The 27612-nt window shown below is 42.4% G+C and overlaps 1 protein-coding gene across 2 annotated transcripts in view; it reads left to right on the plus strand.

Moving 5' to 3' along the window:
• Window positions 1–27612, plus strand: part of TERT (telomerase reverse transcriptase) — a 69957-nt gene that overhangs the window by 5597 nt on the left and 36748 nt on the right. For both annotated transcript variants that reach the window (XM_075212673.1, XM_075212674.1), the window contains exons 2-4: window positions 7045–8785; window positions 9565–9760; window positions 16403–16589. In XM_075212673.1, the coding sequence (XP_075068774.1) occupies window positions 7045–8785; window positions 9565–9760; window positions 16403–16589 (2124 nt within the window). The remainder of the gene's footprint in view (window positions 1–7044; window positions 8786–9564; window positions 9761–16402; window positions 16590–27612) is intronic.

Genomic DNA, 27612 nt, shown 5'->3' on the forward strand with positions numbered 1-27612 from the left:
CAACAGTTTAAGGAAGCCCGTGCCTATAGGCCTGGCAGACAATTTTCTAGACATCAAGACAGTATGACAAGACAGTTCTTTTGGCCCTTCAGACCAAAAAGGGGGAAACAAGACAGCAGAGAACCCAATGACTATCTGCAGATCCAGTCTCCACTAACCCCAGTGGGCGGCAGGATATCACGCTTTGCAGAAATTTGGAATCGGAGCACACAAGACAGGTGGGTCCAGGAGATAGTCACCAGAGGATATGCCATAGAATTCCATACCTGACCAAAAAGAAACAGATTCGTCCAGTCAAAAAGTCCCACGTCCTTCTTAGAACTGCAAGTATTGGAGGAAGGCCTAGTGAAAACAAAAGCTATTGTACTGGTGCCGAAAAATCAGGAAAACATGGGCTTCTATTCCAGACTGTTCCTCGTCCAGAAAGCGTCGGGGTGCCTTCAGAACTGTACTCGATTTACGAGCTCTGAATTGCTATGTGCAAGCAAAACACTTTCGGATGGAGTCTATCAATCCTCAAAGCAGTAGAAACAGGAGATGGTTAGAGTCTCCATTCTATCCTATGTCATCTAGTACAGATGCTCTATTTACTTAAATGTATGGCTACCGCAGTTCTTATAATAAGTATCTGAGTCAATGTAATAAACCCTGCATGTGTAACATACTTATGTATAAGCATTTACGATGTATGATCCTGAATGAATATAGCACATTTATTATTATTATGCTTTAATGTAATCTTGTAAATTCCGTTATTTAATTCCGATATGTATGCGATTGTTTTTCTTTTCTTTTTGTTGTTTAGTATGTTTATATCTTAAAAAATTTCAATAAAAATACTGGATTTAAAAAAAAAAAAAAAAGAAACAGGAGATTTTCTGATGGCGATAGACTTAAAGGATGCATATCCCGGTCATGATGCACAGTGGCCTAGTGGTTAGCACTTCTGCTTCACAGCACAGCATCGATTCCCGACCATGGCCTTATCTGTGTGGAGTTTGTATGTTCTCCCTGTGTTTGCGTGGGTTTCCTCCAGGTGCTCCGGTTTCCTCCCACACTCCAAAAACATACTGGTAGGTTAATTGGCTGCTATCAAAATTGACCCTAGTCTTTCCCTCTCTGTTTGTCTGTCCCCCTCTCTGTCTGTCTGTGTCTGTTTGTGAGTGTGTGTCTATATTAGGGAATTTAGACTGTAAGCTCCAATGGGACAAGGACTGATGTGAATGAGTTCTCTGTACAGCACTGTGGAATTAGTGGCGCTATATAAATAAACGATGATGATTCATCACCAGCAATTCCTGAGGTTTTGCGTTCAAGGACGCCACTTCCAGTTTACTTGTCTTTCGTTTGGCCTTTCCATATTTCCAAGAACATTTACCAAGGTCCTTATAGTCCTCATAGCGTCACTCAGGGAGAGAGGAATAGCTTTGTGGCCGTATCTGGACGATATCCTGATTGCGGCAAAATCAGAAGAAGCGGCCCTGGTGGTTACATCCCAAGTAATCCAGTTTCTACAACAGCACGGTTGGTTAATCAATGTATCAAAAACCGTCACAACAGCTTGTGTTCCTAGGAGTGCAAATAGATACAAGAGCAGACAAGGTCTGTCTCTCAAGAAAGAGTCGACAAAATCCAGTCCTTAGCACATCAAATTCAGGTTCAGCTTCGAGTTTCGGCAGAAATGTGTCTTCGCCTCCTAGGGATGCTTACCTTAACAATAGGAATCCTTCCATGGGCAAGATGGCATATGAGAGATCTTCAATCAAACCTCTTTTCAAAATGGAATCGTACAGTGGGGTCGCTAGATTCCAAAGTCAACCTCTCAAGGTCGGCAAGACAGTCCCTAGACTAGTGGCAACTACAAGGCTCGAGAAAGCAAGGGGTGACTCTTTATACCAGACTGGTGTGTTCTTACCACAGACGCCAATTCAGTAGGTTGGGGTGCTCACATGCAAGCGATGGTCACACAGGGCATCTGGCGAGACGAAGAGAGACTTCTCCAGGGAAACATCTTGGAGATGAGCGGTCTGGCATGCAATCCAGTACTTCCAGCCTACTTGCAAGCCAAACATCTGCGACTGTAGTAGCCTTTATAAACAAGCAGGGTGGCACCAAGAGCAGAGCAGTGCTGTCCGAAATGACCACTCTGATGGCATGGGCAGAGAGACAAATCTGAGATCTCTCTCAGCCCTTCATGTGGCAGGCAAAGACAATGTGGTGCCGGACTATTTAAGCAGACACCAAGTCCACCCAGGAGAATGGGAGTTGCACAAAGAAGTCTTTCAACTCATACGACACAGGTTTGGAGCACCAGAAATAGACCTGATGGCCACAGGAAGCAATGCCAAGGTACCCCTTTTCTACTCCCGTCACAGAGACAACAGGGTCCTAGGAATAGATGCTCTGTCGATACAGTGGAACTTCAAGCTGGGTTACGTGTTTCCTCCCGTTCCAGCCATCCTTCAGGTACTCGGGAAGATAAGGAAGTAAAGGGTTGAGGTTTTGGCAGTCCTCCCGACATAGCTGCGTCGCCCTTGGTTCACGGTAGCATGGAGGAACGCTTGTGGGTTTCTGCGCAAGATCTTAAAGCCCAAAAACTCCTTTCTCAGTTTCACAAAAGATTGCCTGATAAACCTTTTAGGGTGTCCAGAGTTCACCTTTAAGGTGGGGCTGGTACTGTAAGAGCGCTCTCCTGTATTTCCTACAGCACCTGTCAGTAGCTATGTAGCGCTCACCTGTATTGTTTCCAGCACCTGTCAGCTGCTAGCCTGGGTTGCAATTAGGAACATCATGTGATTCTGTGGCGGGGGATCCAACATCATACTTGTGTCAGATTAACAGGTTATCCTCCTGACTACTCTTGTGTTCCTGGAGCTCGCTATTGCTGCTCGCTGTGGCTTTCTGCTTCAAGTCCTGTATTATTCCTCCGTGAGGTTTCGACATCTGAACCGTGTACCAACTTGGTGTGTTAAACAACTATTCTACTGCTCACTCCAGTTATTTGAACTGTGTACTAACCTGCTTGAGCACGTAACCGTCCGCCTGCCATCCACCTTACTTACCTTTGGATCACATCCAGCATTCCGCCTGCTCAGTCTTTTAGTCCTACCTGCTCACCAGAGAATACCAACTCTCTCTAAGGTATTTATCTCTACTCCTTGTATTGGCAGTTTCACCTATCTCACTCGTGTCTAGGGGCCAAACCAAGGACCGCGACCTGCACTTCCCTAGCAGCTAAATCCATCCTACCTTGCGGTGGTTCTTGGCGAAAACCAGGGGCTGTTAGTCTCCGCGCCTTGCTAAGTCCTTGCCAATCTAGACAGACTGCATTCCGACCGTAACAGAAGGATGCTGCTGGAAGGTCCATGGCCGTTGCCGGTCAGACCAGACCTCCTACATCAGGGTCCGGTTCTGCATCCAAATCCGGACTCCCTTGGTTTGATGACGTGGAGACTGAGCGGCGACTATTGAAATCCAAAAGCGTTTCAGATAAGGTAATAGACATTCCAATTCAGGCAAGGAAAAATAATTCCTCTGTAATTTTATTACAGAATTTGGATTAAAAAAATTTGATGGGCGAAGAACATGGCAAAGGATCCCATGTCTGCTAGTGTTCCAGATGTGTTAGAATTTTTTAAAGATGGGTTTGTGAAAGGACTAGCACAGTCTATATTGAAAGTGCAAATATCTGCTCTTAACATCTTTCTTGATACCAAGCTGTCATCCCAGGATATCGTCTTCCAATTCTTTCAGGCACTGAAAAGGTTATGACCAAAAGTGAAACCATTCCTAGCTCCTTGGGACCTTAATATTGTCCTGGACGCCTTAACCGCTGACCACTTCGAACCATTGCAGGATATTTCTCTTAAATGGTTCACTGTGAAAGTGCTCTTTCTAGTGGCAATCACTTTGGCTTGTCGGATAGGGGACATGCGTTATGGTGTGAAGAACCCTTCCTGAACGTTTATGAAGATAGTGATTTTGAGGACGAATCTGGAGTATCTACCCAAGGTTGTCTCTTCCTTCCACATCAATCAAGGATTGGTACTACCGTCTCTCTACCCTCATCCCACTAATAGTGAGGAGAGACAACTCCATACTCTAGATGTGGTGAGAGCCATATCTACCTACATTGTCAAGACGGAAAAGCTTAGGAAGACAAAGCAACTGTTTGTACTTCCTGAAGGTCCTCGCAAAGGGCTTGTCCAATCCAAACCCACATTGGTGAAGTGGATTAGAGAAGTGATTGCACAGGCCTACAGTGTGAAAGGGCTTGAGGTACCCAAGATACTGAAGGCGCATTCAGCTAGGGCGGTAGCGACCCCCTGGGCGCATAGAACCCATGCATCGGCAACCGGCATTTGTAAGGCAGTCGGATGGTCGTCGATGCACACCTTTTCTACACATTATCTGCTTGACGTTTCAGCATCTACGGAGACTCCGTTTGGGAGAAAGATTCTCCAGCAAACGGTGTAAATAAATTTTTTGTTTGACTGTCATTAAGGTGTTTGGTTTTTATTGACCTCCCGACCATTGCACTGCTTTGGTATATGCCATTGTAAGGGCTGCCATGGAGTAGGGAAAGGAAAATTGAGAATTATACTCACCGTTAATTTCCTTTCCTTGACATACTCCATGGCAGCTCTATATTTTCCCACCCTTGTTCTAATAGTTAAGTTCTAGGACGGCTTGGGAAGTCACAAAAGACACTGAGGAAGAGGAGGAGCTGCCTTATATAAGGTCCAGGTGGGGCGAATCTTTTCCGGTCTACACTAAGCTGATCAGGGTATTAACCCATTGTAAGGGCTGCCATGGAGTATGTCAAGGAAAGGAAATTAACGGAGTATAATTCTCAATTTTTCTTTATGTTGCACCCCTTACATTGTAACATGGTTTGTCCAGGATCACATTTACTCCTTTTTTTACCTTGCTCTCATTAATGACTCAGCCCTTTTCTGAGGAAACCCCAACACGTTCACATCTCCCCTTATAAGCATATGACTAATTCTCAAGACTACATATGGCATTACCATGGCATGATTAAGAGAGTGAGTAGTTGAGGCATTCATTTTTTTTAAATAAATCTTACATATGCCTTTTTGTTTAAGACCTAAATATCCCTGACCTAACATTAAATAGTAGTTCTGCTTTTTTATTTCCAGAGCCCAATATATTGGTAGTTAAAAAAAAAAAATATTCTTATTTCAGATGGTCTGTTTACTTTTTTTTTTCCAAAGTATTTTATTTTCTGGAAAATTAAGTAAGAACATATATTTACAGCAAAACGCACATTTTAAATGTAGACATAGGGCAGTTCAGCTATTTTAAATATATTATTTAGTCTAGTAACAGTCTTTAATAAATCTAATATTTTTTTTGATATATTCAGGGTTACATTAAGGTGGTTCACCAAATTTGTTACCAGGTAGCAAATAGCATGTTAATTACCATATACAAATTAAATGTATGATCTGGTATTGGCAGAAAGTGAGACTAATAACCTTTTGATGCATACAAATGTAAATCCTTGCCTTACTGCATATTCCAATAGCATATTGCTATTACCTCCAAAATTATGATACAAAGCTATTTAGTCATTTCTGTTACCTGTTGGGCTTGTTACATATATTTTGAAAGATACCCAGTATTTTATTATAGCTTATTGTGTCATATAGCAAATTTGGTATATTTTACTTTCTCATAGCTCATTCATCTTTAAGTTGCTGCATATTGGGACTCATTTAGAGTTAGGAGCAAAGCAAAAAAAAAAAGGAGCAAACTTACACTTTATCAAAAGAATGTTGCACTACGCGGGGGGGGGGGTTAAAATGTGGGGACAGATATACAGTGTGAAGGAGGCGTATCCTCTGTCAACACATACGTGCAAAAACAATAAATAAATGCATTTGTGCCTCTTGAATTGCAACATAGTTTGTTCAGGAACAAATTTGCTCCATTTTTATTGCTTTGCTCCTAACTCTAAATACTGGGTTATGAGTCCTTAAATTAACTCTTATAAGCACATTTTTTTGTTTTTATATGTCAAAGTCCTTGTTCTGTATTAGTATTTTATTAATATTCTTATGTATGTTTTTTGGTTGGATGAGAATGCATATGTAAAACATTCAAATTATTTACTAATGAGCAGTGCAGAATATAAGGTCTACAAGTAACAGTGCGACATCCAAAACTGGCCTTTGCAGGCTTTATGCATTTTTTGAGAAGTTCTGCATCAATATGCACAATAAGATTGTGTCTTTTGCACAATTAGCAAATTTTTGCTTATAATAGTGGTCAGTGCGTTAATTATAGGTTGTAGCATATTTGTAATTATCTTCAAGATTATCTGTGATATTTCTTTTTGTGCCTAGGATAATAAACTAACCCAATTGTTTAAAAGCTTTCCCGATAGTAAAGTACTCCATGGAGCGTTTTAAATGAGCACATACTTTGGTAGTGGCGTGAACCTCTATTCATCACCTACATACATATATTCAAGAAGTCACTATTTGTTCAATCTAAGGTGTATAGTATTTTAAAAGTCAGCATATTATTGTGTACGTTTGAACTGGTAATTTAAATAATACACAACGATATTGGTAATTATTGTGCAATCCTCCGTGTGGCTCAACAATAAGCATAGATAATATGTTTTTTTCACACAAACTTGCTGTGTTTTTCCTTTGTTACTAGCAGTTTATCATTTATGTCTATCATCCTGAATATTTTATTTAACACATGGGTAGATAATTTTATAAAGTAGTGTGTGTGTGTGTGTGTGTGTGTGTGTGTGTATATAATATATATATATATATATATATATACATATATACATATATACACACACACACACACACACACACACACACACACACACACACACACACACACACTGTGGTGGGTTCATTGTCACAACTGCCAGAATATACAGTTGATCACTGTGAAGACAAAACACCACCACTGGATCACCTGTCCATTATAGCAGTCATAATATGAATAACTGCATTGTAAGATTATAATCTAGATCTTTTTTGTTTGTTTTAGTTGTCCACACAAAGGGAAGTTGTAGCCCGAGTGATTCAACGGATTTGTGAAAAGAAGAAAAGGAATGTTCTAGCATTTGGTTATGGTCTGGTTGATGAAAAGAGTTCATTTCGTGTTATGTTTGCTCCAAATATTTGCAATTATTTACCTAATCCAACAACAGCAACTATTTGTACCAGTATCCTTTGGGAAACCCTTCTTAGTAGGGTGGGGGATGATGTCATGATGCATTTGCTAGAAAATTGTTCACTCTATATGATTGTGCAGCCCAGCTGTTGCTATCAAATGACTGGACAGCCAGTGTATAACTTATCCAACCAGCAAACCCTTCCGCCTGCCTGGCTTAAACAAAGTTGCTCGATCAATAAAAGGAATGTTTTATTCCAGCATGTTCGAAAAATAGCTAATCCTCCTAAAAAATGTATTTTGAAAATAAACAGGTGGAGGAAAAAATTATCTAGAAGAAAGAAAGAAAAGACCGTGCAAACAGAGACCGAAAAAGGAACAATAAATACCAGAAATCCACAATTAAACCATTTGGATAATGTTGTAGAGGGTATCACAAAGGCTAAGTGCACAAAAAAGCAATCTGATCTTGATATATGTGAAATCCCAGCTAAAAAAAGCAAAACAGTACTGCAGCAGACTGAATCCAGATTTGCTTACGAAAAGCAAATGGATAACCTTTCTACTGTACATTCATGCTTACGCATGCAGCATGTGCCACTGACCACAGAATCCCTTTCCAAACAACAAGATATCTTAGACAGTCACGGCTCTAAATTGCTTTTTGACAAATCTCGTGACGCTAATAAGAAATCTGTTCACCAAAAACAAATTCTAGACACTGCAGTGGAGAAAAATACTGCTGCCACATTCATTGCAAGTGAATTTCTTTTGCCTCAAAACAAAGCCGCCTCGTGCATTTCTGCGTCTGCAACTTCAGGAAAAACTTTGTCCTCAAAGATTTTCATTGATTTTGGTAAAATATTGTACACAGGTCATATTTATAAAGAAGGGTTTTTGCCAAGTTTTCTACTAACTAAGTTGGAGAGTAACTCATGTGGCAGTCTGAATCTTATCGAAACAATATTCATGAACAATAATCTATTTGAGCAAAACTTTGACTTGCAGTGTCCCTTTGAAAGCAGAGGTAAAAGAAAACTTCCCAAACGTTACTGGCAAATGAGACACGTTTTTCAAGAATTGTTGAAAAATCACAAAAAATGTCCGTACTGGGCACTTTTAAAAATACATTGTTCTGTTACACTCAATGGAAAGAAAGGAAGTATGCAAGGAAAGTTGAACAAAGATAAATGTCAACTACTACAAATGGATGATTCAAACAGCCAAATTTTGACTGGTCTATATGACAATAGTCACACTTTAAAAATGGACTCTCAGACCAGTAACACTGCTTTAAACTCATTGCAAAATATAGCAAATATGACCAGAGGAAGTAATATTGGAAAAGAAAATCAAAAGATAAAGTTTATAGATGAAATAAATATTGTGTCTCTTCTTAAGCAGCATAACAGTGTATGGCAAGTGTATATGTTTGTCAGGGAATGTCTACATAGACTGGTACCTGATATTTTGTGGGGTTCCAGTCACAACAAGTGCCGCTTTTTAAAAAATGTCAAAATGTTGATTAATTCAGTCAAGTTTGAGAAGTATTCTTTGTGCGAACTAATGTGGAAGATGAGAGTGGAAGATTGTTCTTGGTTACGACTAAAAAAAAGTGAGTTGGCAACATTTGGTTTCTCTTGATATTGTTATTCTCATTAATAAATTCTCTATGTGGATAAGCATACTGTTCCAGTGGTAGTGATAATATTTACAGACACTCGTGGTTTCCACCATGCAGACACACTGGTCACAAACACTAAGGGCTAGATTTACTAAGCTGCGGGTTTGAAAAAGTGGGGATGTTGCCTATAGCAACCAATCAGATTCTAGCTTTCATTTATTTAGTACCTTCTACAAAATGACAGCTAGAATCTGATTGGTTGCTATAGGCAACATCCCCACTTTTTCAAACCCGCAGCTTAGTAAATCTAGCCCTAAATCCCTTCTTATTATAACTCTATATGGTGGATTAGTATAAGGACAGTTGGGATATAGACAAGAGAGCAAAGCTCCATTAACTCCTTTTGGGGCAAGTACAGTATGTACTCTCAAGAATGTTGTCTCTACAACACATAATCTGCTGAGCTACAAAGTGCTTTAGTCAGCTTCATAACTGGGTAAATGTGCCACATATTCAAGGATGTCATGAATTTTAGTCAAACAGCCTAATAATAATACTTATTGAATAAACTTTTACAGAAAAGGAACATATGATGTTTTGTACTATCCCTCTGTGCAGGTTATGAGCAAACTTAGGGACTAGTTTCTGCCACCTATTTAATCTCTGTCGTAGTAGCTAAAATGTTGTAATTGTGTTTGATGAATTGTCATTTCTTTGTTATATTTATGTTTAGAAATATTTATTTAGCAATGCATATCTTCAAATTACAGGCAACCACTTTATTCCTGCATCAGAGCACTTGATGCGAGAGAGAATTCTTTCCAAATTCTTGTATTGGCTTATGGACACTTACGTTATCCAGTTACTGAAAGCATTCTTTTATGTCACTGAAACCATGTTTCAGAAAAACAGGCTTTTCTATTACAGAAAATGCATCTGGAGAAAACTTCAAAACATTGGACGACAGTAAGGCAATTTTAAACTTATTTTTCAATTTTGAGCAGTGTGTCTCTTAATTTGGAATTAAACTCCCCAGCCTTGTATTATTTAAGTACAAAATCATTATTCACACCACTCCAGTAACTTGGCGCACAACATTCAAATGTAATGTACTTTGAAAGGATACACACATAATGACAGTACACAAAATGTCCCTATTTTAAACATTTGTCCATGAACTTGACTATATACTCCATATGCATATGCTTCAACATTAACTTCTCAATTTAGCGGAGGACATTACTATCATTTGTATATAATTTAAAATGTATGAATTAACTTTACTAGAATCTAGTATGAATTAATTTTCATACTAGAAATTTGTTGTATTGTTTTTGGTAAATGATGATTATAATGATTCTGAATTCTTCACAAATATGTTCTGAGCACCGCGGGTATAATCACTGTGGGCGCTCCCCTGGTCTCATAATGCCGGCCCACCAGCTGTTTCTTGCCTTAGTAGACAGGAAGTAGCTGCTGACACCTCCTGCTCCCTTCAGTCTGGAATGTGCAATGACATCATAGCCAAGTGCTAATCTCCCAGCCTATTGCTGACATTGAGGAAGACGTTGATGCTTCTCTTCCATATCTCTGCCTAGTGTTTTGTGTTGGGGAAGGGGGCCGAGGGGACATTAAAAACACTGGATAAGTGACATTATGTTGCTCAAACAGTGTTTTAGGTGCTATTTGCCTAATAGTGCTGGCCCTAGTTCTGAGTCATTGAGCTTCAAATTGGTTTCCTTTCATTAAAGTTAATGAGTTTTATTCGAGAAAAGAGGATTTTTACTTACCGTAAAATCTATTTCTCTTTCTCCACTGGGGGACACTGCCAGACATTGGGCTATAGTAGTGGGATTGGGAGTTTAGGCACTAAAAACTCTATGATTTTTACTCCCTTCCTCTGCTATGCCCCTCCTCTCCAGTAGATACCTCAGTTTTGACTAACCAAGTGTACTATAAGGAGCTGCCCAAAGGGCAAAAGAATGTAAATCAAAAACATTCACAATCAGATCGTCTACAGAGCAAGGGAGGGAGCGCAGTGTCCCACAGTGGAGAAAGTGAAATAGATTTTACGGTAAGTAAAAATCCTCTTTTCTCTCTCCCACTGGGGGACACTGCCAGACATTGGGGACATACCAAAGCAGCCTCTATGGGAGGGAATGCTCTGGAGTGGCTGCACGCAATACTTTCCTGCCAAAGCTCGCATCAGAAGATGCGAAAGCCTGCAATCTGTAAAACTTTACAAAAGTATGAACAGACGTCCAAGTGGCCGCTTTGCACAGTTGTTCAGCTGAAGCACCATGGCGCGCCGCCCAGGACGCACCAACAGCCCTGGTCGAGTGAGCCCTAAGCGTATGAGGAACTGGTCGACTAATAGTGGAAGTGATCCACCGAGCAATAGTCTGTTTTGACGCCAGCCAACCACGCTTCTTAACGTTGTATAAAACAAACAGATCTTTTGTTTTGCGAATTGAGGCTGTGCGGTCCACATAGCACCGGAGAGCCCTAACCACATCTAGCAGATGAAGATCGTAATCGATAGAGTCAGTTGAAGAAGACAAATCCGGACGAAATGCCAGAACCACAATCTCCTGGTTGAGATGGAACCTAGACACTACCTTTGGAACAAAGGAAGGTTTAGTACGTAACACCGCTCTATCTTGATGAACCACCAGAAATGGAGAGCTACAGCAGAGCGCTGCCAATTCTGAAACTCCTAGCTGAAGATATAGCTAGAAGAAAAACCGTCTTCCAAGAAAGATGGTGCAATTCCGCAGTCTGAAGGAGTTCGAATGGAGGAAGACAAAGAGCCCTCAGCACTAAATTTAAGTCCCAAGGTTCTACCGGATGAGAAAATGGGGGCTGAATATGAAGGACCCCTTGTAAAAAGGTCTGAAACTCACTCAGAGGCGCCAGTTTTCGCTGAAAATAAACTGACAGCGCAGACACCTGAACTTTAAGGGAACCCAGTCTGAGTCCCTTATCCAGGCCCTCCTGCAAAAAAGCCAACAGCCTAGACAGGCTAAACCTGGAAGTATGGAAACCTTTGGATTCACACCAGAGTATATAAGTCTTTCAGACCCTGTGATAAATAGCCGAAGAAGATGACTTTCTTGCCCTATTCATGGTGGCAATAACCCGTGATGAAAAACCCTTAGCCTTGAGAACTAAGGATTCAGTAGCCACGCCGTCAAAGCCAGCCGATCTAGTTCATGGTGGTGAAGGGGGCCCTGAACGAGCAGGTCTGCTCGCATGGGCAGACGAAATGGCTGATCTGCTGGCATTCCTAGGATATCTGAGAACCACGCCCTGCGAGGCCAATGAGGCGCTACTAAAATCGCTTGAACGCGTTCTCTTTTCAGCTTTTTCAGAACGCGAGACCGCATCGGAAATGGTGGGAACAGATAAACCAGCCTGAAGCGCCAAGGAATCGCCATGGTGTCTTTCTGGTAGATCCCATCTCTGAACAAGGAGAGCGAAGACCTCTTTGCACAGGGACCACTCTCCCGGATGAACTTTCTCCCTGCTGAGGAAATCGGCTTCCCGGTTGTCCACTCCCGGGATATATACAGCCGAAATCTGGGGTACACGATGTTCCGACCAGATTAGAATCTTGGCAGCCTCTTGCATGGCTGCCTTGCTGCGAGTTCCTCCTTGATGATTTAAGTAAGCCACGGCCGTGGCATTGTCTGACTGTATCTGAAGGTGTTTTCCTTTCAGAAACGCCTGAGCTTTTAACAGAGTCTTGTGAACCGCTCTCAGCTCCAATTCGTTTATGGGAAGAGCTGACTCCTGGGTAGACCAGAGTCCCTGAAACCTTAACGGTCCTGTGACTCCTCCCCAACCCAAGAGACTTGCATCCATGGTAACTAAGGTCGAGGGGTCCGATTTGAGGGTCTAACCTTTGCTCAGATTGCTTGTGGAGAGCCACCATGCTAATGCTAGTCGAGTTAAACGAGACAGGCGGATGAACTGCCTGTCCAAATGTTCCTGTGACCCCGACCATTTCCGGAGAATCTCCAACTGAAGAGAGCGGGAATGGAATTGGGCAAACGGAACTGCCTCGTACACTGACACCATGGTCCTTAGCAGCTTTATGCAGGAGAGTATGGACACTCGAGGGCGATTCAATAATCTGGTTCTCCGCTTGAGGGCAATGATCTTTTCCTGAGGAAGGGACACCCTCTGAGCCATTGTGTCGAACACCAATCCCAGAAAGCGCATGCGCTGAGCTGGAATGAGAGACGATTTTGGCACATTCAGAATCCACCCATGGTCCTCCAAGAACTCCATTGTGGTCTGAACCTAGCGAGTTAAGACCTCTGCAGACATCGCCTTTAAGAGAAGATCGTCTAGATACGGAACTATCGTGACTCCCCTTCGTCTCAGGACACTCTCCATAACGGCCATAATTTTGGTGAACACTCGAGAAGCGGAGGCCAGACCAAAAGGGAGGGCCCTGAATTGAAAATGATCAGGACCCACAGCAAACCTCAGGAGCCGATGATGCTGTTCCCCAATGGGAACGTGTAAATATGCATTTTTTTATATCGATGGAAGCTAGAAACTCTCCCTCTTCCATCCCTGCAATGACTGTCTGTAGAGACTCCATTTTGAACCTCTGGACTACCACTTGCTTGTTCAAGGACTTGAGGTTCAGTATAGGGCGGAATGTTCCGTCCGGCTTCGGAACCAAGAAGAGATTGGAGTAGAACCCCTGACCCCTTTCTGGCCCCGGCACCGGAACCTCCACTCCCGCACCCTGAAGCTTCGCCACTGCCTCCGGCAGGGCCTGACTTCTGAGGGGACAAGCAGGCACCAGTGAAGAAAGGAACCTTGTTGGCAGAGACTGGATTAAGTCTATAACATAACTCCTCGACACCACTCCTCGAATCCAAGCGTCCGACGTGACTGACCACCACTGGCGCTTGAAGAGAAGAAGCTGTGCCCCCACCACGGCTACCCGCGTGGGGACCAAGGAGTCATGCTGCAGGTTTTTCACTGGGACGCGACGTTCCCCATCTGGAAGCGCCCCTACCTCTGCCGCCACCTCCTCTGGAAACAGCCGTCTGACCCCTTGGTGGGACGGCCCTGAGAGAAGGAGCGAAACCGAGCTTGGTGAGGTTTACGAGAGCCCATGAGAAGAACATTACTCTTACCTCCTGTGGCTACCTCAATCACTTTCTCAAGCTCCAGCCCAAACATAGTGACTCCATCAAAAGGCAGGATTTCCAAGGACCTCTTTGATTCAGCATCTGTCGTCCACGAACGTAACCATAGGGAACGTCGTGACGCCATAATAAGGCCGCTAATTCTGGCATTGACTGCTACTGCGTCCATGGATGCCTGTCCCATATAATCCGCCATCTCCTGAATGTGTACAGCGAGAACAAGGAGATCAGGTAACGGAGCCTTACTCTGAATGGCCAAGATCAATTGCTCCGCCCATATCTGCACCGCCTTATTTGCCCATGCAATTGCCATAGTGGGTCTAAACAAGCTACCGAAAGCAACATATGCGGACTGGAGAGCATTGTCACAATTTTTGTCGGTAGAGTCTTTTGAGAGATACTCTCTCCTGGGTAGGAATGGCAGAGGAAGAGGACAACCTGATAATCGGTCTGTCCACCTTAGGAGACGCCTCCCATTTAATACAATCCTCTGCTGAAAGAGGGTAAAAACTCTTAAATCTACCCAGCATAACGAACTGTTTTCCTGGATTTAACCAAGCGTCCGTCACAATCTGCACCATCTCTGATGACGGTGGAAAAGACATAACCTGAGATTTAGTCCTTTTAAAAATGGAGAAACCTGAGGGAGCCGAGGGTGTAGGGTCAGCAAAACCAAGGCTATGCCTAATACCTAACACCAGACTTTCAATATTACCCACCGAGGTGGTCATAATACTCAGAGAATCTTCCTCCTGAGTATCCAAATCTAAATCCCCATCCTCATCTGATGGGATATCTGAGCCAGTGAAGCCCTTTTTGCTCTGTGGGAGACCGCAAGTAGGCGATCTTCACTCTGAGTCAGAGAACTCTGTGAGGATGTGTGCCTGCACTTTACATCTGGTCACACCCCCCCCCCCCCAACTACAACATGTGTGGAGCGCTGCCCTGCAGAGAGAGATAACCGAGAGTCTGCAACAGCATTCTGACGTACCTCTGCAGCCTGTAACATCACCATAGTAAACTTTTCCATGGTTGCAGCAAAGGACTTAAACCAAGGCGGCTCTTCCATGGCTACCGGTGTCTTAACTGGGGCGGGACGCTCCTGAGATCCGGCCTCACAAGCAGCGCAAAGGGCACCTTTGTCATGCTGTCCTTTAGAGAGTTTTACTTTACACATGGCACAAGTAAAATACAATGCAGACCCTCCAGAGGACTCCTTGTTTGACATCACTGGTTAAATACAGTATAAACTGATTAAACAATAATCATTTATCTGTCTAGTTATAATCAGTTAATGTCAGAATACAGCAATACACAATTTGTAGCCAGATCTATATACCCGGGTACAAATTAGCCCCAAAGTAACTTTTAACCTCTCCCGCTAGGCAGAACAATCAACCCTGAATATTTAAAATGTTTTTGTACACAAACAAACACAGGATTTAACGATACCATTCACAGTAGAGGTAAATGAGAGGAGAGAAGCGACATGCAGCTACTCGATATGAGCTTAAAATGGCGGCTCCGCTGTGCTGGATCCTGAGAAGTGCGGGAAACGAGGGTCCTCCTCCAGGTCCGCTCTCATCAAAAAAAGAAGTCTGCTCCTCTCTAAGCTACCAAACAGCTCACCTATATTATGGCTGTCAGTAACTGCTCCACAACACGCTATGTTACAGTGCCCAGGCTAGCGTGTGTGATCTCTGCCCTCCTCATGCAGCGCCACTCTCTATAATAGAGGGAGCACTAACGGACCCCTGCTGCTCGTTGTCAGGGGAGGTGGGGGTATGGAGGAGGGTGCTTGCCGGCTAGTCCGTCGGCGGGGAGAGATGGATCCTGGATCTCCCCCGCGCGACTTATCTCCGTGGCCCGCTAAAAGAGGACTACCTCCGTGGGCACCTAAAGCCCTAATGGCATTACCAACAGCTAATAGCTCGTTTCTAGGGGATGAACTGCCGGCAAGACAGGTGAAAGGAAGACCCGGGCATCAGCCACTTCTTACCTTGCGCGAGGATCAGGGTGAAGGAAGCCCAGGACTATTTACCCTCTCTGGGACTTAGGATCGATCCCTGCGAAGCACCACTGAGAAGAAATAAACTAAAAACGTGACAAACTATCACTAAACTAAGTATAGGCAGGAGCCTATACCAAACTGGCCTAACTCCTAAGGCACTAAAAAAAACTGGAGTGGAGGGGCATAGCAGAGGAAGGGAGTAAAAATCATAGAGTTTTTAGTGCCTAAACTCCCAATCCCACTTCTATACCCCAATGTCTGGCAGTGTCCCCCAGTGGTAGGAGAGAGAAATAAGGTTTTGAAAATGTGAGTCTGGTGCTCAAATTTGACTCTCTATTTCTATATATTTTATATAGTTGTTGCAATTTTTATGAGCTTGTGAGTTAAAATTGAATTATTTTTTTTATTTATTCTTTATTTAAAAAGCAAACACTTGACCAATGTAAAGCTACGTTTAATGTCAGCTGATGAGGTGGAAAGTTTGCAACAACAGAAAAACGTTCCTCTGGTGTCAACATTACGATTCATACCAAAAACAAATGGACTACGTCCTATAGCGAAAATGTGTTATACTTTGGGCACGCAACAAAACAAAGAAATCCGACAGAAAAAGGTAAAGTAGTGTCTGCAGACAATCTATAATGTTATTTTTATTATCGCCTTCATTTGTAGACACTGCTGTCACTGCCTTCCTCCATCTGCCCTCCACTTATTTTGTGTGTTTACATTTATTCATATAATCCTAATTATGACTTTAATATTTTACTATTTCATCGCTAATTTATGAATTATGATGTTGCAGACATGTGTCATGGCAGTGTGCTACTACAAATTACCTGAAACATAAAAATAAAATCTATTAAACTTACATGTGTCAAAAGCAGACTTGACTGCATAAAGGAATGTGGTAAAACATTAAAAGTGCTTTTTCCCATGGCTGTCTTAGAACAATCCACAGTCTGTTTTGAGGAAATGGTATCTCTACAAAGAGCGATCAAAGAAAAAAGAGCTAATCGATGATAAACTATGCAAAAAAGGAGGTTTAGGGGACAATGACATATACATTTATGTTGTGGGGATTGAAACCAATAAATATACATTTATTATGGGGTTTAATGGGCTCCACTGTAGAACTGTAAATGAAAATGTTCTACTGCTCTGAGATTTTTATTGTTTTGTTATGCTGTATGCCGCACTATACAGTGCTCTTCAGGGCCGGTGCAAGGTTACTCGGTGCCCTAAGCAAAGATATAGCCTGCCACCCCTCCTCCCCCAATACCCACTTCCTAGCTCCAACACACACATTTGTAAAATTAAAGTAATAGCTGTTACCTCCTCCTGGCTAGTGGGCAAGGCTGCAGTCCAAATGCAGAATGTTGTCCAGGCTTCTCTACTGCCCAGGAGCAAACACAGGATTTCTAGAGGAGAGGCTCCAAAATAAATTAGATTTTAGAACAAAGCAAAATAAACTTAACATAACATACCTGCTACACACTGACACGTCCCCCGCTGTCCACCTGCTATTCTCACACATTTCCCTTGCCCACCAGCTATTCTCACACATTTCCCTTGCCCACCAGCTATTCTCACACATTCCCCTTGCCCACCAGCTCTTCTCACACATTTCCCTTGCCCACCAGCTATTCTCACACATGACACCCCCTGCCAATCTGCTTTTCTCTCACATGCACTCTTGGATACAAGCTATGTCTATGTCATTTAGACCCATCTCTATTTATTTACATGTGTTAATGTTTTCTGCAGATTAAAATGAACTACTAATAGACAGCAACTGAGGAAAGCCAAATAGTGGGCAAATACTAGAAAAAAACAAATAATCTTGCTCAATCTATGGTTCCTTTAAATTAATATTATGTAATGCATGAAGAATTCTGATCATATTCTCCCCCCTTTTTCTCAAGCCAACCCCTCCCCCAAGGTAGCCTACTATGGGACCGGCCTGGGGGCATGTGCCCCCCTGTAGCTTCTGTCGTCATTCATTTGAAGAAGCAATCAATTGTTAGGAACCCCAACAGCCAGCACCACAAAACCCGGAGTCTACTCTGAAGCCTTGTGTTCGCTGGAGCCCCTAGTGGTGGGGACAGACTTGGCTGCAGACTACAGAGGGTCGTGAGTTGCGTACTGACTGGGGGAACTCCAGGAAAACAAAGTGAGGTCCAGGCAAGGGTCGAATAGGTCACATGCAAGCTGGTAGTGTCGGTATCCAGGCAAAAGGTCGGGGGTCACAAGCGAACAATCGTGGTCAAAATCCAAGCACAGGGTCAAAAGGTCACAGGCAATAAATCGTAGTCAATTCCAGGCAAAAGGTCGGCAACAGAAATCGGGATCAGAGGATAAACAGAGAACGAGCAGGGTAGTGTACTAGGTAAGCAGGGACTATAACCGGCATGGAGGGCTTGCCCCTTCCTGCCTTATATACTAGAGTGGGCCAATGAAAAACTGCCCTGGGAGGACCATAGAATCAGAGCCCAGCTGGGCAATAATTAATGTGCTCCTATGCGCACGCGCCCGGCTGAGCTAGGTGCCGGGACGCGGCGCTGCAGCCAAAGAGCGTCCCGACCATTGCCCTGGCAACGGCCGGGACATAGCGGAAATTACGTCCCGGTCGTCCTGACGACGGCCGGGACGCGAGGGCACCAGAGGAAACGAGTCGCGGCGGTGCCTGAAGCTGCCGCGACTCGTTACATCAATCTTATAAATACTTGCACTGTGAAAAGTTTAATTTCTCTATCCTACCACTGGGGGACACTGCGTTACCTTGGGGGACACTGCGTTACCTTGGGGTATAGTAGGTGGGACTGGAGTTAGGGACTTATAAACTTGTTTGTTTCCCTGACTCCTCCCCCACTATGCCCCTCCTCTGTAACTGACTTCAGTTGTTGTAAGTGCCTTCTGGAGAAAGGTCACTTCTGTATAGGCTCCTACCTATACTTAGTTTAGCATTAGGTTTTCCTGTTTTTATTTTTGTTCCTTTTCAGGTGCAGCGCTGGACTCCATGCCAAGACCCAGAGGAGTGAATAGTCCCGGGGATTACTTCACTCGAGTTCCAGCGCAGGTAAGCAGCTCTTCAGCACGCTTCCCTCGCACCTCTGCCGGCAGTCTACCCCTAGAAAAAACGAACAAAGGGGCCATGTTTTATTTTAAAGTATGCCTTTAAAATAATAGCTTTATGTGGGGCATAGATATATTTATTAATTTCGGCCTTATAGACGGCCGCGGCCATGTTTAAACATGCGGGCGGGAGTGAAGGTGTCTCAGCCTCTCCTCTCTGCCCGCAGACTTGCCGGCAGCCTCCCCCCCTCCTCCGCCCCTAGACAACGAGCAGCGGGGGAGAAGGACAAGAATCGCTCTCTCAGGAGGCGATTACATTTGTCAGTGAGACCGCACGCACCCTGGGCATGGCATCGCGGCGGTTCTCACTTCCAGCGGCTGCAGCCATGTTTTGTATATGGGCTGAGCGGCGGTGAGCAGAGGCGGACATGTTAGGAGATGGGAGTGCACCTCCCCCTCTCTCTCTCCCTAATGGCGCGAACGGTGGCCATCTTGGATCCGGAGCACACACATCAGTGCATGCTGTTCCTGACTCTGCCTCTCTTCACCAGGTAATGTAGTATCGTTTTTAATTCTGTTTTTAAACGATTGTCAGCCTGTTTGCCACACAGTTAGGACCTTTCTTTCAGGATCCTGTGACTGTTGTTTATATTATAGGATTACCTATTAGACAATATGGTAGTTTACTATCCTCCTGTGACATATTTTGATTTTCAGGCAGATGTACATTGATATGGGAATACATATCTGTATGATATTCCATATGGTGACTGTGGATGGACTTTTTTCATAAGTCTGGTAAAGGGAGTTCCGTATATATACAATCCCTTTTGCTGCATATAGCCTGTGTTCCCAAGTATTGTGGTTAACTTTTATACAGTTTTCCAAATATGCGGTATGTCTGAGGAATTACCTAAGTGGTAATAGACACGCTGTTTTATATGCTCTACATTATTTATGTAGCACAAAAATAATATACAGTGTTATCCCGTGGTAGGCTGGTTGGTCTGTATTGCATTGTGTGCGTAAATGTATATATGTATGTGTACATCAGGAGCTGGGGCTCATCTGATATTTACACTGTTTTGAATATATGGTGTTGTGGGTTCAATCTCCCTAATAGCACACACATATATATATATATATATATATATATATATATATATATATATATATATATATATATATATATATATATATATATATAACCTGTTTAAAAGATAGAACAGATTTATTCTGTCTTTTTTCTTACTGTTGTATCAGGTTACAATAGGTGAGTCTTCCAGGAGTAGAATACTCGCTGGTTGGCATACTCAAAAAATTATATATATGTATTTGTGTATATATATATATATATATATATATATATATATATATATATATATATATATATATATATATATATTACGGTGAAACACCGAAATTGGAGAATGTCGACTTTCACCAGTGAATGTCAACATTCACATAGTCTTTTGGTGTATGTCCGAAATATTTGTTAAATATCCTTATTTCTGACTTACACCGGTGAATGTCGACATTCACCATGCACTAATGGTGAATGTTGAACATGTTCGAGATTCATATTTCTTTCTCCGTAGTTCAGTCGCGATAAATTTTCGCCTCTCTTTTTGAGAGGAATGATTAGGAACTTTAATTCACAGTACATTTAAAATAAGATACGAAAATAATAGAAGGTAAAAACTTACTCAATTATACAGTACATTCAAAATGAGAAAGGTAAATAATAGTAGTAAAAAACTTCAGATCCTATTTATTGCAGCAGGTTAAACTATTATGACACTTTGAATTGCATAAGAGGCCCTTGCTTTTGCAACTGCATTTATTTGTCGAACACTTTCTTTTGCAATGGCAGCGTGTATAGCCTTGCCCACCGCTTCTCGAATTAGCAACAGCTGCTTCTCTCAGCGAAATTTCTTGAGAATGAATTTCATCTATGGAAAGTAACTTTTCTTTACAAATTACGAACTGATTACGTGTGTAAAGCTGCTTGAGGGTACCATTTTCATTTGCAAGTTTATAGAAGTCGGAGTCTTCTATTCCAACAACAACCGCTAACACATTTCGGTTATCTGTACGACCACGGTCGACATCAGGGATTTGTACTCGTACAGTATCACCAATTTGAGCAGGAGGAAATTGTTTTTTTGAGGTTCGTAACATTTTTGTTGCTTGCAGTTGAAGATTCTCTTTGGCAGCCGCTCTTTTCATAGAAATTGACTCGTGTTTTTCAGTCAGAACTTGATGTGAAGACATGGTAGATTGCAAATGCTCTTCAATATTTTTCTCTGGAATATGGTTTTCGGTTTGATCAAAGTTCAAATTTTTTGAAGAAGTACTACCTATTTCTCCAAACTGTTCTTCAGTTTCAAAAGTATTGGCAATTTCTTCAAGTTGTTCTTCGGTTTCGATATTTGCGATTTGTTCGTTAGGCAAAAAAGACGACGCTATGCCTCTTTTCGCTTTAATGCCAAACATGGCTTCATAAGGACTTTGGCGTATTCCTTCGTGGTATGTAGTGTTCTTGGCAAATTGAACAAAGGGTAAACCTTCTGACCATTTATTTGTATCGTTATCACTCATCCACGCAGTTAGCATATTCTGTATGTCCTGATTAGCCCTTTCAACTGAGCCTTGTGTTTGACTGTGACGAGGCTTTCCATGAACTATCTTAACATCTTTCCACATAGCGCAAATCTCGGATATGACTTGATTACTGAATTCTCTACCATTATCTGATTGTAATATTGCTGGAGCACCAAATGTTAAAAATATTGCAAGAACGTGATACGCCACTTCTTCCGCCCTCTTAGTTTTCAAAGGTCGTAGCTGGACAAACTTAGTTAAATGATCTTGATATACCATTATGAATTTAAATTCGCTGTCACTGTTTGACTGTAGATCTATCAGATCAACTTGACATCTTGAGTTCAACTCAGAACTTATCATTGGTTTCACAACAATACCTTTCTTAGGTGCACTGTGTTTCATTTGACACTGTTTGCATAAATTTAAATACAACATTACAACTTCATATGTAATATTTTTGTATTTATTTTGCAACTCTTTAAGCATACGTGTTCTTCCTCCGTGGCCTATTCTGGTATGAGTCTCATATAGTATTCTAAACAATTCCTCATTGGTAACATAATACTGTATATTCATTTCTCTTGGTTTTAATGGTACAATTAACTTCTCTTCATCATTAATTTTCAAAACGTCAAAACGTTTTAATCGTCGGTAATCCAAAGGTGTCTTGCACTTTTGCACAGTTTTAGCAGAAACCACTTCAGAAAGTATTTTCGAGTACTTTTCTTGAGAAAAATAAAAACAATTGTCTTCTCGTTTACTCGCAATTAATGCATTTAACTTTTCAAGAAAAAGATCACAATCCACTCCAGTATCCATTCTGTATAAATTAGGGTATCGGAATCACTCATTCCACCAGAACACGGGATTTGACAGGAAACAACCTGTCGCCTATATGTCGGCTCCTCCCTTTTCGTCCTTCACCAGAGCATGTCTGTGATTGTCGACATACACCAGTGAGGGTCCGAATGTACAAGAATGTAATGAAATATTCGATCTTTCACCGACGTATTTGGTGTTTGTTGACATTCACTGGTGAAAGTCGACATTCTCCAATTTCGGTCTTTCACGGTAACATATATATATATATATATATATATATATATATATATATATATATATATATATATATATATATATATATATATATATATATATATGTATATATATATATAATGTATATATATATATATATGTATATGTGTCTTCAAATTAATTGTTAGACAATCTTATACCCTGTTACTTTGTCTTCCATTTCCTTATGTTTTCTAATAAGAAGATCAACTGGGAAATAGGAGTGACATTATATATGTGTGAAATGTAATTTTTAAATTATCTTTTCCACAGCTTAGCCCGAATGCCTTGGCACAGACTGCAGGGCTAGGGTCTACAAACAGGGTGCTCCCATTTCGGTGTCAGATGTTCTGTAGAAACAGGTCTGGTCCAAATCACTGTTGCTTCTGGTGGCCGAACACATTAAGGTGATTTTTAAATTCGAAATAGTATGTGAGTATACCCTTTTTCATGCTTCTACACATGTTTTCACTGTGCTGGTTAAGCACCCACCCAGCTTATATCTGTCCACTTCCACAGAAGCGGCATTACGCTGTTCAGGTATAAAACCATCCGGACAAATATGCTGTTGTTCACCATCTTCCACAGATGGAGAGGATTTTATCTTTGACTGTTTCCACAGTCAGAATAGGGACGTAGTTCATTCCTCACCACAGGATGTCTATCTCCTTCTTTTACTATCGAGAGGAATATTCTTGCTGATTACACTCACGAGGTGGATAATCTCAGCTTAAATTGTACACAGTTTTTGCATTTGCAAGACAACAGTCTATTCTTTGTTTTTCAATTGTCTACCTAAGCCTTAGTGACACCCTAGTTGGGAAAATGTTTTTCCTCATATCTTAGACTTGGTGTCTGTCTTTTGTCAAAGACCAGGTAAACAGTAATAGACTGTCTATATTTTCACCTCCCCTAACTCTCCAGAGTCAATACAAGGGAGGTATTCCCTGTCGGTGACACCCCGGCGGGAGCAGACAAAGAAGTCCTCCTACACAGAGCAGGGGCTGGTATAGGGGTTTATCTAGTGACTTTAGGACAAAATAAGTGCTCTAGCCTTTATTCACGTGAAGGGTTAATTGGGTGGTTTGTATTCACCCAGCAGCATCATAGCTGGTAGGCATACAGCTATTCAGCCATGATACCTATAGTTAGCCACATGCTTACAGGACTACGTTCCAGTATCGTAACTCTCAGTTTGCACTATTACAAATGAGTATCCAAAGGCTTCTGGCGGTAGGTGTGCTTTCTTTTTTTTATGTCAGCGACACCAGGCCATGATGTTTACATGTTCAATCCTTTGATCTTCTCTGTTGATCTGAGGTCAGGGTGCCACGTCCCGAGTCAGGCTTTGTCTTACAGGGGTGGTTATAGTTTATGTACTGTGGCAATCAGGTAAACATTCATAGATTTGGGGACATTCCCCGGTGGTGGAAGTTATTTATTACACCTAACACTTAGCTTACAGCTAGACGTGTTCAGCCAGAATTTTATACTTGCAGCCTCTCGGCAAGCTGCAGGGCTGCATTATTGGGTTCACAAGGGGTCTCTTTGAGCCTACCCAGGTCTTCGCTTATTCTACCACATTAGAAGCGTTGGCTTATGCCTTACATTCTAGATTGGGGTTTTCAGTAGCTTACTACCGAAGAACACACTCATCTCTCTTCTACACCGTTCCAAAAATGCTCCTGGCAGAATTTCCTTTCAGTAACAGGAGTTTCTGTTTTGCAAAATAGGATAACAAGTTTCTACTTGTATCTTTGGCTCTCCTTATTTGTAACATCTCCCATGTCTCAACAGGGAGATTTTCATCAAGGAAGGCTGCTTTCATGGCTTTGGACGTGCATAGCACCCCTTTGCACTGATTCACTAATTTACCTGTCGGGTGGTGCTTAGTCACAATGTTTTTATTAGTAGGTCAGTTGCTCTTCTTGTACAGAAGGTCAGAAAACCTGTAGAGATTCGGTCTCAAAATGCAGTGCTGTTGCATATTTGTAGCACTTATGCAATTCCCGTATCCTAATGCAGGATAGGGGTCGACCTGTGTATGGTCGGAGGGGTGTTCCTTGTGCCATCCTATGGGCCAAGCTAGACCAACTTATTATTATTATTGAGGGCCGAATGCCTTAGCAATCAATCCTTTAACAGGTAGAGTGGGTCACCTCAGGGTAATCCTTTGGGCTCTCCTGGTTAGGTTATAGGGCTCTCTGAGAGGGAGCCCAGGTTCTTTTCAGATGTTAACCTGTTTTCTCTATCGGCTCTTAATCTAATGACCCTCAAGTGGATTTGTCCATAGCCAAGTCGGGTCTCCCTAGAACTTAGGGGGTGTACAGGTGTTTCACAGGTCCAATTCCTCGTGGGGGTTCAAGAGTTTCTAGGAGGGGGCGCATCCCAGCTAGTCTGGTGGTCCGCCGTGTGTCTCGCTAAGCAGTGTTCTACTGGTTTAGGGGACTTGTGTTGTCGTCCCTCCTTTCCCGGTTCCAGAGCGGCCTCATCTCGTAGTTCGGCTCTTTTTGTTTTCATCATCTGGTTTGATGCTGTGGCGTCGGATGGCTATCCTTTTCGGCTAGAGAATCCCTGCAGGGAGATGGTTGCTACCTTCAATTCAGCCGTTGAGCTTCTTCCTCAGCTGTTTTCTTTGGGCTAGAAACTATATTCGATTGGTGTAAATTCCTAGAATTTCACACGCCCCACTCAGGAATCTTTAAAAGGTTTTCTTTACCAGCTGGCTTCAATTGGGTCTCCGTCCTACTTTTTTCAGCGTGCAGCTTCCGTGGCTCTCTGTCTAGCTCAGCGGAAGGTTGTTTTGCTTAAGCGGTTTCTTCATGCTCAGCTCAACTTTGGTTGGTTGTAGATTTCCAGGGAGTCTAGTTCTCGTCATCGGGAGGCTTGCTTTGGCCTCCGGTGACTCTCTGAATTAGTTAAGCTGTTAGCTCATGGTATGAGTGCTTCCTGGTATATATGTCGGGCTTATGTTGTTAACTCTCTATATGAGTGCTCCCTCAGATATCGCTGAGTTAGTTAAGCCGTTAGCTCATGAAATGAGTGCTCCCTTGTTTATCTCTGAATGGTTTAAGCACTGTATCAGTGCTCCCTTAGATATCGCTGAGTGCCTTAAGCTGTTGCATCAGTGTATATGGTGATGCTTTGGATAACATTGAGTGGATTGAGTTGTTCGCTCAATGCAGGCTGTTCTCTTGGATGTCACATCTCGTAGGGGATCTGGGGCGAGAGTGTGTATAGCTCTTCCTCATTTTCTTTACCAGAAACATAGTGGCGCGTTGTTCGAGACATTGGTTATGACAATTAGTGCCTGCATTCCACTGACACAGAGATTGTAGTTCATCATTCTTGTGCCTCTTTTTGTGTAACGTTTCTCCGACGGGAGATAGTTTGTGCTCTTGTTCGCACAGTTCCTGTTTAGGAATTTAATGCCCATTTAGCCTCTCTAACGCTAAAGAGCGTAGGGGGGGCAGGGTCTAGGTGGTCTCTTGCCACTGCATCACCACCAACATTCTGTCTGTACCCCTCTGCAGGTTCCAGTGACTTTTACAGTGCACTTTCCAGGAGGGTTGCAGCTTTTTGTACGCCACAAAAGCGTCATTCAATGGCGCTGTTGTACAGAGTGGCAGCGTCTGTTTCTGCTGCTGTATTGTTTCTTTGTTGCATGCCTTTGCATTCACAAATGCAGGGTTTTGAACACAAAACATTGCGCACAGCCGTTCCAGAGAATTCCCGCCCTTGGACACAGCTTTGGTAGCTCCCCAAGGTAACGCAGTGTCCCCCAGTGGTAAGATAGAGAAAAGAGGATTTTTACTCACCGTAAAATCAATTTCTCTTACTACACTGAGGGACACTGCTCGCCCTCTCTTGCTCTGAAAGTAGTGCTGTCTTTGGTGTTGCTTTCTGAATTGCTTTTTCTCTCTTCCTGGCTTGGTTATACAAAACTGAAGTCAGTTACAGAGGAGGGGCATAGTGGGGGAGGAGTCAGGGAAACAAACAAGTTTATAAGTGCCTAACTCCAGTCCCACCTACTATACCCCAAGGTAGCGCAGTGTCCCACAAGGTAACGCAGTGTCCCCCAGTGTAATAAGAGAAATTGATTTTACGGTGAGTAAAAATCCTCTTTTTTCTCCAGAACCTATAATGGAAGGACAGTAATGTTATCTGTTCGGTTCTGATACAGTGAGAACCAAAGCCACCAAAAGGCCCAAAAATAATTTATGCACTTTTTTTTCCCCTGAAAATACGAAAAAGACCGGGGGGTAAATGTATCAATCTGCGAGTTCTTCAACACCCGCGTGTTCAGCCTCTTCCGTGATTAAATTTCAAGCGGCGCTGCATTGTAAAGGGTTAACTTCCCTTTACAATGCAGCGCCGCTTGAAATTTAATCACGGAAGAGGCTGAACACGCGGGTGTTGAAGAACCCGCAGATTGATACATTTACCCCCATGCGTGTTACAGATAAAGCCCTGAATGTTCTGTACAAAATTGTAATTAAACTATTTTACATGTAATGATATTACATATTGGGGCATATTCAATTAGCTGCAGAACAGTCATCAAGGCACTCTGTGACAATTTAACAGCGCAGATTTTTCTTCTCCCCACAAAAAGGTGTGAGAAGAAATCTGCGATGTTGAGGTACCGTAGTACCTGCAAATGTGCACAGTGGCTTATTTAAAATGTACCATTGTGACATCTGGGCCCACTCCCTGTCAATAAGAAACTGTGACTAGGCTAGTGTTTCCTTCATACTAGCCTTTTCACTTAAAACATAACAAATCATTATACAGGACTTGGGGTCAAGTCTGCAACAGTCAAACAGATTTAGTACTAAATTTGAGTGCGTATTACAGTCCTCTAAAAGCTCAATGCGTTAGTC

Source organism: Mixophyes fleayi, chromosome 5 (assembly GCF_038048845.1).
Source record: "Mixophyes fleayi isolate aMixFle1 chromosome 5, aMixFle1.hap1, whole genome shotgun sequence".
Lineage (NCBI taxonomy): Eukaryota > Metazoa > Chordata > Amphibia > Anura > Limnodynastidae > Mixophyes > Mixophyes fleayi.